The sequence below is a fragment of the Tiliqua scincoides genome, chromosome 3, assembly GCF_035046505.1.
Source record: "Tiliqua scincoides isolate rTilSci1 chromosome 3, rTilSci1.hap2, whole genome shotgun sequence".
In the NCBI taxonomy this organism is placed as follows: domain Eukaryota; kingdom Metazoa; phylum Chordata; class Lepidosauria; order Squamata; family Scincidae; genus Tiliqua; species Tiliqua scincoides.
Genome location: NC_089823.1, coordinates 1,255,738 through 1,273,179, shown reverse-complemented (window position 1 = coordinate 1,273,179; position 17,442 = coordinate 1,255,738). Strand labels below are relative to the sequence as shown.

At 48.9% G+C, this 17,442-nt stretch overlaps 3 protein-coding genes across 3 annotated transcripts in view; 1 reads left to right on the top strand and 2 right to left on the bottom strand.

Annotated features, from left to right (window-relative positions):
• The window catches only part of RRM1 (ribonucleotide reductase catalytic subunit M1), a 29,703-nt gene extending 26,442 nt beyond the window's left edge, over window positions 1-3,261 (top strand). Inside the window, exons 18-19 of the mRNA XM_066619360.1 lie at window positions 1,064-1,252; window positions 1,811-3,261. Coding sequence (XP_066475457.1) covers window positions 1,064-1,252; window positions 1,811-1,996 — 375 coding nt within the window. The 3' untranslated portion in view covers window positions 1,997-3,261. The remainder of the gene's footprint in view (window positions 1-1,063; window positions 1,253-1,810) is intronic.
• A 5,924-nt stretch (window positions 3,262-9,185) lies between these two features.
• Window positions 9,186-10,178, bottom strand: LOC136643952 (olfactory receptor 52K1-like). Its single transcript, XM_066619383.1, has one exon. It carries the CDS (start codon window positions 10,176-10,178, stop codon window positions 9,186-9,188), a length of 993 nt encoding a protein of 330 aa, XP_066475480.1.
• A 6,040-nt stretch (window positions 10,179-16,218) lies between these two features.
• LOC136643950 (olfactory receptor 52K1-like) lies at window positions 16,219-17,214 on the bottom strand. The gene has a single exon (XM_066619381.1). The coding sequence runs from the start codon at window positions 17,212-17,214 to the stop codon at window positions 16,219-16,221; it is 996 nt and encodes a 331-aa protein (XP_066475478.1).
• Window positions 17,215-17,442: the final 228 nt, after the last annotated feature.

Below are 17,442 nucleotides of genomic sequence, written 5' to 3'. Positions count from 1 at the left end.
TGATCCCGCAGAAAAGCCTGTCGAAACAGCAGCAGCAGCATCAAAATGGCCAGGCACTTGAAGCACCAGGCCAGGATGAGGTCTCTTGTTATCTGGTGTGCTCCCTGGGGCATTTGGTGGGCTGCTGTGAGATACAGGAAGCTGGACTAGGTGGGCCTATGGCCTGATCCAGTGGGGCTGTTCTTATGTTCTTAAACTACAATTCCCAGGAGGCCCTGCAGGTCTCTTGTTGTCAGGTGTGCTCCCTGGGGTGTTTGGTGGGCCGCTGTGAGATACCGGAAGCTGGACTAGATGGGCCTATGGCCTGATCCAGTGGGGCTGTTCTTATGTTCTTAACTACAATTCCCAGGAAGCCTTGCAGGTCTCTTGTTATCTGGTGTGCTCCCTGGGGCATTTGGTGGGCCGCTGTGAGATACAGGAAGCTGGACTAGATGGGCCTATGGCCTGATCCAGTGGGTCTATTCTTATGTTCTTATGTAAAATCACTACTGTTAAATAAGATGGTTTAGATTGCAGTGTGCAGGACCCTTGTTTGACTGAAAATGTGCAGCTGGCATTGTGTGGCTGCATATCCAGTCCTACAGGGAGGAAGTTTTATATTTAGCACTGTGATCAATGCTCACTAAAGCATCCGCTTTTAGGCAGGGTTTGGTGTCCCTGGCAGAATGTAAATAATTCCTTCAGCATGATGCTTGCATTTTAAAAATCAATTTATTTTGATTGAAAACTCTATCTTGTTTTCTTTTCATGTATGTCTCAAGAAACACCCACCTACCCCCATTATATGTGATTATTTTGTAACTTGTGGCATTGTTCACGCAACGTTTCACAGTTGTTGGCTGGCTTTGCTCACCAAACCACTGTTGTGGGCATCTCCATAATGCAGCCCTTCTTCCCTGACTCAACCCCACATTTTCCACTCCTGCTCTGGAATTGTTCACAGTGGCAAAAGCAGTGACCAGACTTGTAGTTTCTTGTGTGGGTTGAACGCAACCTTGTCCCCCCAGGAGGCAGTCGTTGGCTGTATGAAGACTTATTAAATCACAGTCCATTTGCCTTTCAGAATATCCCCGAGATTCCAGATGACTTGAAAGAACTGTACAAGACAGTGTGGGAGATCTCCCAGAAGACTGTCCTCAAGATGGCTGCAGACCGTGGAGCTTTTATTGATCAGAGCCAGTCCCTGAACATCCACATTGCAGAACCCAATTATGGGAAGCTGACTAGCATGCACTTCTATGGGTGGAAGCAGGTAAGTGGAGTGTTGGGCAGAGAGCTGCTCCTGTGGTAGCTTTTGTGGATGTGGAAACATTGGCCAGACGTTTTCTTCAGGAGCACTGCTTCTCACAAAGAATCCAGGCAGTCCTGCCCACTGGTCTGGCTAAGGTGGTGCACACCAGCATAGCAAGTGGAATCCTGTGTCAAATGCAGTCCTGTCCTTTGTGTGCGTTCTCACAAGGTCCTTTGCCATCTCCCCCCCCCCCCCGCCAAATTCCAGCAGTGGCTCAGTGTTGTCCTCTACTCCCCCACTGCCATCTTCATTTGTCAAATCCCTGTCCTCTTTAAAGCCCCTCAGTCAAATCTAATTCTTTACTGAACCGCCCGTGCCAATTCCTGACTTCTCTCCTGATCCTCTTAGATCTCTTGTAGTTGTCAATCAGCCTGTCAGGACCTTGGACCATTTGCCCCTTTCCCCGGAACTGAGTTCACCTGTGGACCCCACAGTAAGGGAGGCCTCTGCTTTCTCTGTTCTCTGGCTTGCAGTTGTCACCTGAAAGTGAATTTCCTTACACCATCTTCCTTCCCACAGGGTCTGAAGACAGGTATGTACTACCTGAGGACAAAGCCAGCCGCGAATCCTATCCAGTTCACCCTGAACAAGGAGAAGCTGAGAGAGAAGAGTGCCAAGGAGGAGGAGGCAGCGAAGGAGCGAAACATGGCTGCCATGGTGTGCTCCCTGGAGAACAGAGAAGAGTGTCTCATGTGTGGGTCGTAAGGAGCTGCCAGGCTAGGCAACAGCACCTCTGCTGGGTTAGTTAGGTCTAGTTTACTCTGGGAACAGGAGAGGTTGCAACTCTCTGCCTCAAGAGGAGGCAAAGAAAAAGTGGATAAGTCAGTGGCAGTTGTGCCTGCGTTCCTCTGAGCTGGCTTTGGTCTTGGGGGGCAGGGCAAGCACAAATCTATGTATGTGAAAGATGGAACTGTTTTCTGGAACCCTCAAGTGCCCTTCTTATGATATTGCATTATCTACGGGAAAGCAATGGCAACGTTCCTGAATACGCACTGGAGAAATGTTTGTGTGTGTTGCCCTGCTTAGGGAATTAGGACTCCTTTCGACAAGCACTTCCTGCGTCAGCCACTTCACTGCTGTGTCTTTCCCAGAGAAATGGTTCCTTTGGCTGTTGCAACAAGAGTATAGGTTGCTGTGTGCATCCCTTGATATGTGGCTCTCTCAGTGTGACAGATGTGTGAGGAAGGGCTGCGAGACCAGTGGGTTTGGGATCCTGCAGGCCAAGCCTTTTGGTCTGCCACTTGTTGATCCAATCCCAAATGCATTCTGTGCTGCAGCACTTCCAGTGCCATCACCTCTAGAGAGGGCTTAGACTAGTTACATGAAAGGCTGCCCTTTTTCTTTCTCTTGTTGGAACATCTGGAAAAAACCACTGTTAGAGAGTTGCTTAAGCATCCAGACAATGTTTGGTTTAGCAGTGTTATTCTTTGCAAAAAAGCTGCTCAGGCAACTCCACTTTCTTCTTTCACAAGCCAACTTTGCTGTGCTGGGTTACTTTTTACAGAACATAACTTTAGGCCTTTCTGCTTCACTTCTTAGTCATTTTAATAGGAATTCAGTGGCCTAGTTCTGAACTATTTATTGAATTCAGGTACTCTGCACATAGGCGTGAATCTTCTAAACTTAATCAAACATGTCAGTAAACCTGCGGAATAAAGTTATGTGTCCCATATTCATTGAGGCAAAGGAGGAGCCTGGGAATTTGTACTGTATTTTTAAATTTTCTCTAAATAATGCTATTTCAGTGCTTTTAAAAAAAATCCTGTCTTCCCCCCTCCCCCCAAAAAGTGGACACTGGGGTGATTTGGAGAGGGTCTCCAAGGAACAAGTCAGAGTCTTCAGAAGCAATCCCCTAACCAAGCTGAATAGGGAAGCAATAAAATGTGCCAAACCTGCAAAGAAGTATGTTTTTCATGCAAAACCAAAACAGGTTACAAACTGGGCTTGAAAAATCATTGGAGGGCAGGACTGCAGAAAACCACTGGAGGAAATCAGTGAGGAATTGTCCAGTAGAGCCTCTGTCGTAGTGAGTGCCAGTGTGGAAGCAACTGGCAACTCGCTTCTCTTCATTTGCAAACACTTTCCAAAAGGAAGCTTTTTCTTTGCTTTGGAAAAGGAAGCAAATAACAAGAATCCAGATTCGTAGCTGCTAGAAAAACACTAGAGGGTGTGACAATGAGAGGATGCTAACAGGAAACGAAGTCTAGGCTTTTTGCTGTCTGTTTCCTGTTAGTCTAGAACGGGTGCCCAAACTCCGGCCCGGGGGCCACTTGGGGCCCTTGGGGGCTCTCTATCCAGCCCTTGGGGAGCCCCCAGTCTCCAAAGAGCCTCTGGCCCTTCAGAGACTTAGTGGAGTCCATGCTGGCCTGACGCAACTGCTCTCAGCATGAGGACGACTGTTCAACCTCTCACCTGAGCTGTGGGACATGGGCTCCCTCTACTACTTACTGATTCACATCTGTGATGTAGCAGTGGCAGTGAAGGAAAGGCTGGCCTTGCCTTGTGCAAGGCCTTTTATAGACCTTGAGCTACTGCAAGACCTTCATTCATTCATATAAGTTCCATCTCTAATAAATTCATTTATGTAATTTATTCAAATTTTAAATGTAAATTCTTTTTTTTCCCCGGCCCCAGACACAGTGTCAGAAATGATGTGGCCCTCCTGCCAAAATGTTTGGATACACCTGGTCTAGAATCCTAAAGTTGGAAGGTGCCTTTAAGGCCATCTAGTCCAACCCCCTGCTAGAAACAGGAAAATCGTCTGTAGAGTATCTCCAAAAGGTGTCTGTCAAGCCTCAACCTAATGACCCCCAGCCAGGGAGAACCCACCACTTCCCTCAGTAATCTGCTCCATCATCGGGTCGTTCTTGCCATTTTCTTCCTAATATCCAAGTGAAAAGATTTAGATCTTAAAACCTGTTAGATCTACTGTAGTTCTGCTCTGTGGGGCAGCAAAACACAAATCTTTGCTGTTTCCCATGGCCTTCTGGTGCCGGATCCCAAAGGATCTCCTCTATGGAGAACTCGTGCAAGGAAAGCGCCCTACAGGCAGACCACAGCTGCGATACAAGGACATCTGCAAGAGGGATCTGAAGGCCTTAGGGATGGACCTCAACAAGTGGGAAACCCTGGCCTCTGAGCGGCCCGCTTGGAGGCAGGCTGTGCAGCATGGCCTTTCCCAGTTTGAAGAGACACTTTGCCAACAGTCTGAGGCTAAGAGGCAAAGAAGGAAGGCCCATAGTCAGGGAGACAGACCAGGGACAGACTGCACTTGCTCCCGGTGTGGAAGGGATTGTCACTCCCGGATTGGCCTTTTCAGCCACACTAGACGCTGTTCCAGAACCACCATTCAGAGCGCGATACCATAGTCTTTCGAGACTGAAGGTTGCCAATACAAATCTGGTGTTCTTGCAGTCCCCTTTGTGTGGTCCTCAAGAGGACAACAGGAACTGAAGCATGTTCACCTACATGTGAGAAAGCTTACATGTGTGCTCAGTTTTGCTTTCCACAGCACTCGATGCATCTTCCTGGGGACTTCCTTCTTGAGTGTTTTTTGGGGGCCTGCTTTTGTCAGATTGGGGCTATGCTGCTGACTTTGTATTCCTCTCAGCCTGTCCTTAGTGGATGGAGGCATGGTTGCCTACTTGCAAGTAAACATGCATGTGCAGCTGTTTTGCTGTCCATAGGGCTCAATACACTTAACACGGAAGCACATTTTGCTGCCCATCTATGCTAAACTGCGGCTGTTTAGTGAGATCCTTTGGGAGCTCTTTATAATCCCTTCTCTTAACAGCTGCTGTGGGATTGGGTCCCACCCTTCTACCTCCACAGGAAGCACCAGGTGGCTTACAACAAATACTTTTAATCAGACAATACAACCCTCATCACACGAAATAATGAAACAATATTAAGATTTATATTAACGTCAGTTTATGGGAAAGGCACACTCGTAAGCAGCAGGCAAGTTGGAAGAAAAGCCTTCATCCTGTGTTAAAAGCTGCTAGGGAGGGAACTGTCCATATTCCCTGGAGGGTTTCACAAGGCAGGTGATGCCACTGAAAAGGCTCTGCCCCTCATTCCTCCTCCCCCCCAGTTGGGCTTCATAGAAAGGTCAAATGAAGTGAATGGCACACAGATTCAACAGTATGGGGGGAGGCAGGATGGAACCTTGTGGAACTCCATGGGGCTGAGCAGCAGTCCCTCAACTACCTTCTGTACTATACCTGATCAGTGAGAACATAAGAACAGCCCCACTGGATCAGGCCCATCTAGTCCAGCTTCCTGTATCACAGCAGCCCACCAAATGCCCCAGGGAGCACACCAGATAACAAGAGAACCTCATCCTGGTGCCCTCCCTTGCATCTGACATGCCCCATTTCTCAAATCAGGTGGTTGCTCGTGCACATCATGGCTTGTAACCCATAGTGGATTTTTCTCCGGAAACTTTTCCAATCCCCTTTTAAAGGAATCCAGGCCAGATGCCATCACAACATCCTGTGGCAAGGAGTTCCACAGACTGACCACATGCTGAGTAAAGAAATATTTTCTTTGTCCTAACCCTCCCAACACTCAATTTTAGCGGATGGCCCCTGGTTCTGGTGTTACGTGAGAGTGTAAAGAGCATCTCTCTATCCACTTTATCTTCCCCATGCATAATTTAGTATGTCTCAATCATGTCCCCCCTCAGGTGCCTCTTTTCTAGGCTGAAGAGGCCCAAACGCCATAGTCTTTCCTCATAAGGAAGGTGCCCCAGCCCAGTAATCATCCTAGTTGCTCTCTTTTGCACCTTTTCCATTTCCACTGTCTTTTTTGAGATGCGGCTACCAGAACTGGACACAATACTCCAGGTGTGGCCTTACCATAGATTTGTACAACGGCATTCTAATACTAGCCGTTTTGTTCTCAATACCTTTTCTAATGATCCCAAGCATAGAATTGGCCTTCTTCACTGTCGCCACACATTTGGTTGACACTTTCATCGACCTGTCCACCCCCCCCCCCAAAAATCTCTCTCCTGATCTGTCACAGACAGCTCAGAACCCTTTAGCCTATATGTGAAGTTTTGATTTTTTGCCCCAATGTGCATGACTTTGCACTGACTTACATTGAAACGCATCTGCCATTTTGCTGCCCATTCTGCCAGTCTGGAGAGATCCTTCTGTAGCTCCTCACAATCACTTCTGGTCTTCACACTTTACCACTTCACTGCTCAACCCTGTCTCCAGGTTATTTATGAAGAGGTTGAAGAGCACCGGTCCCAGGACAGATCCTTGGGGCACACCGCTTTTCACTTCTCTCCATTGTGAAAATTGCCCATTGACAGCCACTCTCTGTTTCCTGGTCTTCAACCAAGTCTCAATCCAGGAGAGGACCATATCACTGGACCCAGGGGTGGCACAACTCAGAATGCCATCTGATGCCATCTCAGGTCTGCTGCCTCTGTGCTTTAAAAACATGCGCATACACACACACCACCACCACCACCACCGCTTTATGTTTACATCAGATCATTGCGACCTGCATTAGCTGCAGGTTGGAGAGGTGATGGCAGCAGACTTGGGATGAAAGACACCCTGAATCCACTTTCTCCTTGGACCTCTCGCAGCTTGCCACTGATGCAGCCTGCTTCAGGTGCATGGATGGGCCAGTATGCCTGTTCCTCCCCATCCCACCTTGTCAAGTGAACCAGGAGGACCCTGGGGCCAGTGTCGTCCAAAGCCTCAGAGAGTTCCAGCCAAAGCAACAGGGATGCAACTCCCCCCACCTTTTGCAGGCATAGATTGTCAGACCAAGGCTGTTTCTGTCCTGAATCAGCCAAAAACTGGATGGAAAAGGATACCAAGAGCGGGTATCGTCCAGGCAAGCCTGGAGTCGAGGCCCCCGCCTGCTTGTTCACCTTGCCATGGTCAACTGGGGCGTTTAGTTGTCCAGTAGTTTTCTACGGTGAAGGGGTTCAGAGATCGATTTCTCCGCAGCTGCCTGCAGTTGCAACCTCCCTGTTCCTCAGAGGTGCTCACTTATTTCCCTTCCTGGCTTCCTTAATAAGCCAGGATGGGCACAGGTCAGGCATGCATGTAGTTGGTCACAGAGCTCCAGCCAACCTGGCTTCATCCTGGGACTGGAATGAATTCACTAAGAGGGGGCAAGCCGATACAGTTACATTCAAAGCACTGGTCCAAATTGGGGGTGGACACAAGTGGTTTTGTCAGCAAAGTGCCTGGCAAGTTGGTTGGTCACAGTTCTTAGCCAACAATAGGCCTTCATTATGGTCCCTGGACCAAGGCGCAGCAGGCCCTTCCCTGCGTGGCTCGGTTGTACCAGCAGAGCAAAGATACTGTCACCTCTTTGAAGGCCTTAAAATAGCTTGCCCATTGGGCTGGTCAAGTGCGGTTTCTGCATAAGCAGATTTTGTGTGTGTGTGTGTGTGTGTTCGTTCTAAGCCTTGCCATTGGTTCAGACATGCGGCATTTGCTAACATCTGCGGCTGAGCACAGCCTGATTTTCCTCCATGGCACAGCTGCCATCAAGTGAACACTCAAATACATTTTTTGTTGTTGTTTGAAACTGGGCATTACAAAAGGAAAGCAGGATTTAAACTTGTCAGCTTTAGATATGGTTCTGCTTAGATTTCCACATATAGTGTGCTGTTACCTTTGTGCTAAAATGCTCAGGATGTTGCAAATAAGAGTGTCTCGTTTTTATCTTCACAACATCCCTGCGAGGTAGGTTAGACTAAGATTGCCTCACGATCCTAATGGAAAAGGTATGATTTACGTCTGGCTTGAATGTTTTCTTGCGTACAATACAAAGAGGTCTGCAGAGATGCCACAAAACCGTTGTGGTTCACAGCCTGTGATTGGCCTCTCCTCCTTCAGGAATTTGTCTAATATGTTTTTAAAGTCATTTAAGCTATATATAGAATTATATTAGCAAAGGTTTTACTATACTAGGGAAGGCACGTACTTACTGGTAATACTGTCCCTGAGTAGTTGTGCTGCTGGTTTTATGTTTAGTTAAATGTACAAGTCAAGTCTGTGCAAGTCTTCTTCTGTGAACATCTCCTTCACTCCTTTGTTCACTGACTAGAGAGAGCCAGCCCCGCTGGCTTTGGGCAATCGGAGCATCAGAGTTTCGGACGGGGACCTGGATTCAAGTCTACCCTCAGCCACAAGCTCACTGAATGATTCCCATCACCAGTTCTCAGAATAACCTTTCTTAGCTGGTTGCTGTGAGGATAAAATGAGGAGGAGGACTTGAATGAAAGCCTGAAATCCAACATCTTTTTAGGAGTGACCAGCACCCCTGTGTGCCTTAACAGCATGGTCTGAGAGTGCCTGTGTGCCTCTGCTGGTTTGGCAACACACCCTGAAGACACCATCTTGTCCTTTGCCTTGGGCAGCAAGAGGCCTTGGACTGACCCTGCAGAGAGGCAGTATATTGATCTCAGTAGCCCAGCTAGTCAAGGACATTTTCCTTCCCTCTTTCAAATTAACTAGACCTGATGCCGCTTGCAACCTGGTCTTGTTAATGTCACTCCTCTGTTGATTTGTGTTACGCTGCAGGAAACCGTTTCAATTAGGAGGTCACATGTTTCTTCCCACCCAAAAGCAAGACCCCTTGACAGCTGTATTACTCTCAAGAAAACAGCATTCATCTATAAAGCACCACATACATTAATAGAGATACAATCAGTAGTGGTAATGAAGATAATAATAAATATCATGGTTGGTCCCACAACAGCAATAAGGAAGGCTGCTTTTCAGACATTAACATTTGCAAGCAGCTTGGATGGCCATTTTGTCTCCTCCAACCTTGGCGCTGTGGTCTTGAGCCTAAGAATAAGGACAGTCACAAACAGGAGACTTTGTGGAAATATAATGGATTATTTTTGTTCTCAAGTGCCTGATTTCTGGAGGAGAAAGGGAGTCGATTTTCTCTGAAAGAGTTTCAAGAGGCTATCCTTGATCTCTTTGGTTCTCATGCCATAAATTACAGGATTGATGGCCCAGGGAACCAATAAGTACACTGCACTGAGCAGATTGTGCACATCTTGTGTGGCTGATCTGGCCACACGGAAGACGACGGAAGAAGAGAGGCAAGAGGAGTAGCCAATGAAGAGGACAATGAGGTGAGTGCTGCAGGTGTGGAAGGCTTTGTGCCGGGCGCTGCCTGAGGCCATCTTCAGAGCTGCCAGGATGATTTTGCTGTAGGAGATGGTGAGGAAGACCAGGTCAAAGGTGATGGTGAGGGACCTCACGGCCATGCCCACAATTCTGTTTTTGGAGGTGTCGCCACAAGACAGCTTCATCAGGGCCATGTGCTCGCAAGCAAAGTGCTCGATGATGTTGGAACGGCAGAACTGAACCCTGGAAGCCAGGATCACCACTGGACTGACAATGCACACGCTGCGCACCAGGGTTGCAAGCATCAAGAATGTCAAGTTCCTGTTTGTCAGGATATCGGCATAACGGAGTGGGTGGCATATGGCCACGTATCGGTCCAAAGCCATCATGAGGAGGATGCCAGTATCTAACATGAGGGCCAGGTAGAGGAAGAACATCTGAACCAGGCAGCCGGCCAGGGAGATGCTGCTGGTACCAAATACGAAACTCAGCAACATTTTGGGAAGGACTGTTGTGGTCCCAAACATATTGACCACCAGCAGTAGTGCAATCAGGAGGTACATGGGGGAATGGAGGCTGTTCTCCACCTTCACAATGTAGATCAGCATGGAGTTTGCAAGAAGTATCAGCAGGTAGATGCAAAAGAAGGGGATGGCAAGGAGGGACCTGGATTTCTGGAGACCAGGAAAAGCAAGCAGGAAGAAGTCTGTGTAGGAGATGTTGGCATTTTCATTCTGGACTGCCTGAGAATTGTCTTTAGACATTGACTTTGGATCTGAAAGGGAAAAGAGAGAGAATGGGGCTACCTCAGAATACCAGATGCAAGGGAATGGCAGCAGGATGCAGATAACTTGCAACCTGCTGGAACCCTCACAACCAGACAAGGGTGCCATTATCTGAGGAAAGCTTCAGTGGCTGATTAGGTAGTAAGCTAGATCCAGATCTTGGAGGCCTAAAGACCTCCCCTAGCTGTGGACATTGAAAAGAATTGCCCTGCAGTGACCAGGGTGATCCCAGGGTCCAGGGTGACCAGGGTCCTGCAGTGACCAGGGTGATCTGGTGCTTCCAGATGTGTGGAGAGCTTCTTGTTGGTGGCTCCAGGTGAGATGCTTGTTGCTGCCCACTGGCTTCCTTACATTTCCAAGCAGCTGCATGAACATAACATTTTTGGGCTCACCATGTGGCTGAAGAAACAACTCACTCCACTAATCTCTCTCGCTTTCTCTCCCCCCACCATGCTCAACATACCTTCAAAAATTGAAACATCAAAGCAACAGCTCATTTCAAACCCAGTGAAATCATTACTCGAAACATTATTATACCTGAGAAACAGCAAGAAGGCCCTGCACTTTTTTGCAGGAAAGCAACGGATTATGAAAGGCTAAAGGATGCCTGAGATGATGGCAGGCAGGTTTGCTTCAGATTCCTTCCTCTTCTCAAGTTCTTTCTTGCGACCTGGGGCTGCAGTGACCATTTACTCACCGTCAGTTGGAAGGACCTTGAAATGGCAATTTTCTTCCAGTTCACAGGCAGTTAAATACGGTGTTGTGGCCCAGCTTAGGATTTCCTCTTGGGTGTTGCTTATAAGCACCTGCGCTGGCTTTCCCAAAAGACAGATGGTTTTGTTTCCAGAGCACCTCCTGCAGTCTCCAGCATGCTTTGGGGGCATAAGAAGGCGTGCAGTGCTGCCTGCTGTGTGCAAACATGGCGTGGCTTCTGCTGGAGCAGCCTGGCCCTTCAGAGTGCCTGGGTGTCCAAGCTTCCCTTGAGAGCCCTGGTTTTTCCACAGGTCAGGGGGAAGGCTTCCCTGTGAACCTTGCTGAATCTCTCAGTGGCACCGGAATATTTGCATGGGGTTTGAGTTATCCCTCTAGTCGCGGTTTCGTTCCTTTCAGTCTGAACACATGCAAAGGGTGATCTGCAGAGAAAGATGTTTGGTCCTCTGGGAGTTGGTTTTTGGGGTCCACAGTGTTGTCTCCAAAGTCAACTAACATCTTTATGAAGCCACAAAGAGAGATCACCGGCAGCTCCAGGCTGGGTGCCATCACTTGACTGGTCACACTCAGATCTCCATGACCTTGTTTAAGAGACAGATTAGGTGTGACCCTAAACACATAAGAAAACATTCCAGGTTTTGTCTTTGCTCAGTAAATAACGTGTGTGTGGAGAATGACGGAGGCCCAAATGTTGTCCCCACCACAGTTCCAACCCCAATCACGCCTTTTCTCCTAATTAAGACAGCACGTGGGGTCTGTGCAACGGGAATCAGAATTGCAGCACGGAAAAGGCATTAATGCTCTTGGGAAGGGCGGATGGAAGGAAAAGGCTTCCACACTGAGGGTGAGGGTCTCCCTCCCTCCCTCTGCTGTGAGTCCTGTCTTGAGGTTGAAACTGTGCCTTGTCCCTTCTGTGGCAATGGCTGACCTTAGTAAGGTCCTCTGTGTTGCTTGCCTGTGCGTGCGGACTTCTCTCTGGGGCCATCAAAGAGTCCCATGGCCAAGACTTCTTATCTGCCCACAGCCTGCCCCAACCCAAGTTTCCCTCTCCTCTGAGGCAGTCATGCCAAAGGGGCACACACTTCACCCTGCGGGGGGAGTTTTGGTTCCTGGAGGCCTCCTTATCTTGGGGGAAGGCTCTGCTGCCTTGCCTGGTCTTCTTGGATCTGTACCCTCTACTTTGCTGGTGCAAGTCCAAGTGGACTGAGCCTAAGAAAGCAGGATAGAATATTGGCAGAACAGCTGCTGCCAGTACTGCCCTCTTCTTTCCCTTGACACCGCCCTCTCTACGCATCCCTCCCATCCCCTGCCTACTGCTATTCCCCCCCCCCCCCACTATCTTGCTAGCTCTGGGCTTTTCTAGAGGCCGCTGGCTGAGACCCGGCTGCGTAGAATGGAGGGGCGTGCTTTGCAACCACCATCAGGCACACTGCATCTCCAGGACCAGTTCCAGTGGTGTGGAGGCCTAATTGGGCCGTAGCTGTTCAGGGTGTTCTGTCTCAGTAAAACTGCAGCTTGCTGGTGGTGTGAGCCTGAACGTCTTTCTCTCCTGCAAGGCAGGTGTGATCTGGCTGCTTCTTGTGCACAGCAGCAGGGCCACTTCTGTTCAATAAGGGGAAGAGGGCTCGCCCCTCTCAGGGTCTGCTCAGAAAAGCCCATTTGCTGCAAGAGGTGCCCTGTGTCACAGCCAGTGCTTCCTCTGATGGGTCCAGGTGCTTGTGTGCTTGTTTGTGATGACACAAGTTGCTAAATGCTGGATAAGGTTCTCCTTGCCTGTCTCCTGCTGTGGCTAGAGATTCAGCGAGCAGCTTTCTGGAGAGTCCAGTGTGGGTCTGAGACTCACTTCCGCCTTTTCTTTTGTCGCAGCCAAGGGTGTTTCTGGCCAGTCATGCAGAAGACAAGCCCCTTGGCTGGGCTCAAACCCATCTTGCTTGGCTCCCAGCTTGCATTTTTGTGCACTGAGTTATCAGGACCCTGTTTTGCCTGAGTGCTGTGGGCTCACTCCTGTCCCTCCCTTGGCAAAAAGGTTCCTTCCAGCTGCTGAATGCTCCCAGAGGGGCTTGAACTCCTGCCGTGGAGAGGCTCCTGTTTGTTTGCTTCTCTGGCTGCTGGGACTGGGACTGGGTGGATACAGAATCCTTGGACATTACATGATGCAGCTATCACTACCCACTCTGCCAAAGATCTCCAGCAGCTCATGGATCGTTTTAGCAAGGCCTGCCAAGATTTTGGACTGACAATCAGCCTGAAGAAAACACAGGTCATGGTTCAGGATGTGGACTCACCTCCCTGCATTACAATCTCTGAGCATGAACTGGAGGTTGTCCATGACTTTGTGTACCTTGGCTCAACGATCTCCGACACTCTTTCTCTCGATACCGAGCTAAACAAACGCATCGGTAAAGCAGCTACCATGTTTTCCAGACTCACAAAGAGAGTCTGGTTCAACAAGAAGCTGACGGAACATACCAAGATCCAGGTCTACAGAGCTTGCGTCCTGAGTACACTTCTGTACTGCAGCGAGTCATGGACTCTTCACTCACAACAGGAGAGGAAACTGAATGCTTTCCACATGCGCTGCCTCCGACATATTCTCGGCATCACCTGGCAGGACAAAGTTCCAAACAACACAGTCCTGGAACGTGCTGGAATCCCTAGCATGTATGCACTACTGAAACAGAGACGCCTGCGTTGGCTCGGTCATGTCGTGAGAATGGATGATGGCCAGATCCCAAAGGATCTCCTCTATGGAGAACTCGTGCAAGGAAAGCGCCCTACGGGTAGACCACAGCTGCGATACAAGGACATCTGCAAGAGGGATCTGAAGGCCTTAGGAGTGGACCTCAACAAGTGGGAAACCCTGGCCTCTGAGCGGCCCGCTTGGAGGCAGGCTGTGCAACATGGCCTTTCCCAGTTTGAAGAGACACTTTGCCAACAGTCTGAGGCTAAGAGGCAAAGAAGGAAGGCCCATAGCCAGGGAGACAGACCAGGGACAGACTGCACTTGCTCCCAGTGTGGAAGGGATTGTCACTCCCGAATCGGCCTTTTCAGCCACACTAGACGCTGTTCCAGAACCACCTTTCAGAGCGCGATACCATAGTCTTTCGAGACTGAAGGTTGCCAACTACTACTACACCGATGCAGCATTGATGACGCATTCGTCGATGACAGTGCTCCGTAATGATGAGCTGTGTTAGGGTCTCCATGGACTCCATCGGCATTAGTGGGAAGGACTGTACCAGTTGCCTGGGCGGGCTTAGGATACAGTGGTTGTTGCACCAGTGTCTGTGTGATCTTGTTGCAGGGTCTGACCAGGATTGGACCATGAGTGTTGTTAATATGCTCTGTCAGCAGAAAGTGCCCAGATGGCTGAACAACCATGTGGGATTTTATGGTGTGTGCACAGGAAGGACCACAAAGCCTGCATGCAGAAGGTGTGGAGCTGTTTTCATTGCAGAGTGAGAAGTAGGGAATTATGGCCATTCAGATTGCAAGAGCAAAAGCAGGCAGAGGTGCTTCTCGGCTCTCAAGTAGGGTTGGCTAAAGGGCCCTTTGCAGCAGGCCATTGGCCAAACCACGGCTTGTGAGCCACCTGTCGCTCTTTGGAATATAATATGTGGTATGTGGAAATATGTTGGCTGAGCTCCTATTTGCAACACAATTAACATAAAAGGTATATAAAAAATGTTCATGCTTTATTATTATTAGGTATAATAACTAGGTATAAACAAGCCACTAGATTAAAACGCAAGTTGAATGTTCATACTGAACCATGACCTGTGTTTTCTTCAGGCTGATTGTCAGTCCAAAATCTTGGCAGGCCTTGCTAAAATGATCCATGAGCTGCTGGAGATCTTTGGCAGAGTGGGTAGTGATAGCTGCATTGTCGGCAAAGAGGAAGTCACGCAGACATTTCAGCTGGACTTTGGACTTTGCTCTCAGTCTGGAGAGGTTGAAGAGCTTTCCATCTGATCTGGTCCGGAGATAGATGCCTTCTGTACCTCCCTGCATTACAATCTCTGCGCATGAACTGGAGGTTGTCCATGACTTTGTGTACCTTGGCTCAACGATCTCCGACACTCTTTCTCTCGATACCGAGCTAAACAAACGTATCGGTAAAGCAGCTACCACGTTTTCCAGACTCACAAAGAGAGTCTGGTCCAACAAGAAGCTGATGGAACATACCAAGATCCAGGTCTACAGAGCTAGTGTCCTGAGTACACTTCTGTACTGCAGCGAGTCATGGACTCTTCACTCACAACAGGAGAGGAAACTGAATGCTTTCCACATGCGCTGCCTCCGACGTATTCTCGGCATCACCTGGCAGGACAAAGTTCCAAACAACACAGTCCTGGAATGTGCTGGAATCCCTAGCATGTATGCACTTCTGAAACAGAGACGCCTGCGTTGGCTCGGTCATGTCGTGAGAATGGATGATGGCCGGATCCCAAAGGATCTCCTCTGGAGAACTCGTGCAAGGAAAGCGCCCTACAGGTAGACCACAGCTGCGATACAAGGACATCTGCAAGAGGGATCTGAAGGCCTTAGGAGTGGACCTCAACAAGTGGGAAACCCTGGCCTCTGAGCGGCCCGCTTGGAGGCAGGCTGTGCAACATGGCCTTTCCCAGTTTGAAGAGACACTTGGCCAACAGTCTGAGGCTAAGAGGCAAAGAAGGAAGGCCCATAGCCAGGGAGACAGACCAGGGACAGACTGCACTTGCTCCCGGTGTGGAAGGGATTGTCACTCCCGAATCGGCCTTTTCAGCCACACTAGACGCTGTTCCAGAACCACCTTTCAGAGCGCGATACCATAGTCTTTCGAGACTGAAGGTTGCCAACTAGACTTAATGTTCATGGTGAGTAAATATATTTAAGAATGTAAATGCTAATTTTTATGCTAGTCAGGGTTTAAATAAATTTTGGGCCAACAAGGATTACAGAGGACTAGTGTTGGATAAACAGTAATGGTAGAAACTGACAATGTTAGTTTTTGTGGGTGTGGTTTGCAATCATGTAATTGTGGCTGTGTGTAATATGTGTTCATGTCTTGTGGCTCTCAAACACTTGAGGTTTATGGCATGTGGTTCTTACATTATGCAAGTTGAGCCACCCTGGTCTCTAGAGCACCTGTTCTAAGAGGGGGATTCTCCTTTCCATGTGAGCTCTGGAGAGCTCCTCCCACAGTCTGTCCTTAGAAGCAGATCAAAAGCATCTGAAAGCCCCCCTCTAAATATCAATGGGGCCTCCCTGAGCATTTTTGCAGAATATAACTATCTATCTTGGATTTTCCTGCCACAGATGAGAAATTTTAACATTTCTGGTTCACAGCTGTTGCCTGAAAAGGCCCGAGGGGAGGCTGTTTTCTCCTGAAGAGTTTCAGGAGGTTGTCCCTGATCTCTCTGGTTCTCACACCATAGATAATGGGGTTGACTGCCCAGGGGAACAGCAGATAGAGTGCGCTGATCAGGTTGTGGACATCTTGGGAGGCAGATTTGGCTAGACGGAAGACCACGGAGGAGGAGAGGCGGGAGGAATAACCAATGAGAATGACAATCAGGTGGGTCCCACAGGTGTGGAAGGCTTTGTGACGGATGTTGCCTGATGAGATCTTCAAGGCAGTGTGGACAATTTTACCATAGGAAGTTAGGAGAAAGCTGAGATCAAGAATGATGTCAATACATCTCACTGCCATTCCAACTGTCTTATTTATGGAGATATCCCCACAGGACAACCTCATGAGGGCCATGTGCTCACAAGCAAAATGGCTGATGACATTGGAATGGCAGAATTGCACACGAGAAGCCAGGATCACCACTGGACCGACAATACAGAGGCTTCTGAACAAGGAAGCAAGGGTGAGCAACACCATGAGTTTGGTGGTCATGATGTCTGGGTAGCGCAGTGGGTGGCAAATGGCCACATACCTGTCAAAAGCCATCATGAGGAGGATGTTGCAGTCCAGAACAGTTGTAAAGTAGAGGAAGAACATCTGGACAAGGCAGGCAGTGAGAGAGATGTGGCTGATCTGGAACATGAAACTCAGCAGCATTTTGGGGACGATAGTCACAGTCCCACAGATGTCGACTGCAAAGAGGAATGCAATGAGCAGGTACATGGGGGAGTGGAGGCTCTCCTGCAACCTCACAGTGTAGATCAAGGCAGAGTTTGCCGAAATGATGAAAAGAAACAAGCCGAAGAAGGGTATGGCCAGGAAGTGCCTGGACTCCTGCATACCAGGGAAGGGAAGCAGGAGGAACTCTGTGTAGGAGATGTTAGTGATTCCATTCTGGCTCCCCACTCCCATCTCCTGGTGGCTGGTTGGGAGTGGTGCTCTGTGCTAATATCAGCTGGGCCTGGGAAGGGGAAGGGAGAAGAATCACTTCAGTGACTGTGAACAGCAGTGCTCTGTCCACTGTTACCAGTGGTGCATGGGGAGAAATGTCACCTGTTTTCCTGACACCTGGAACACCAAAGGGCCAAACTACACCTGTTATGTTAAAGACATCACTGTGCAGTTAGTCTGGCTTTGCAG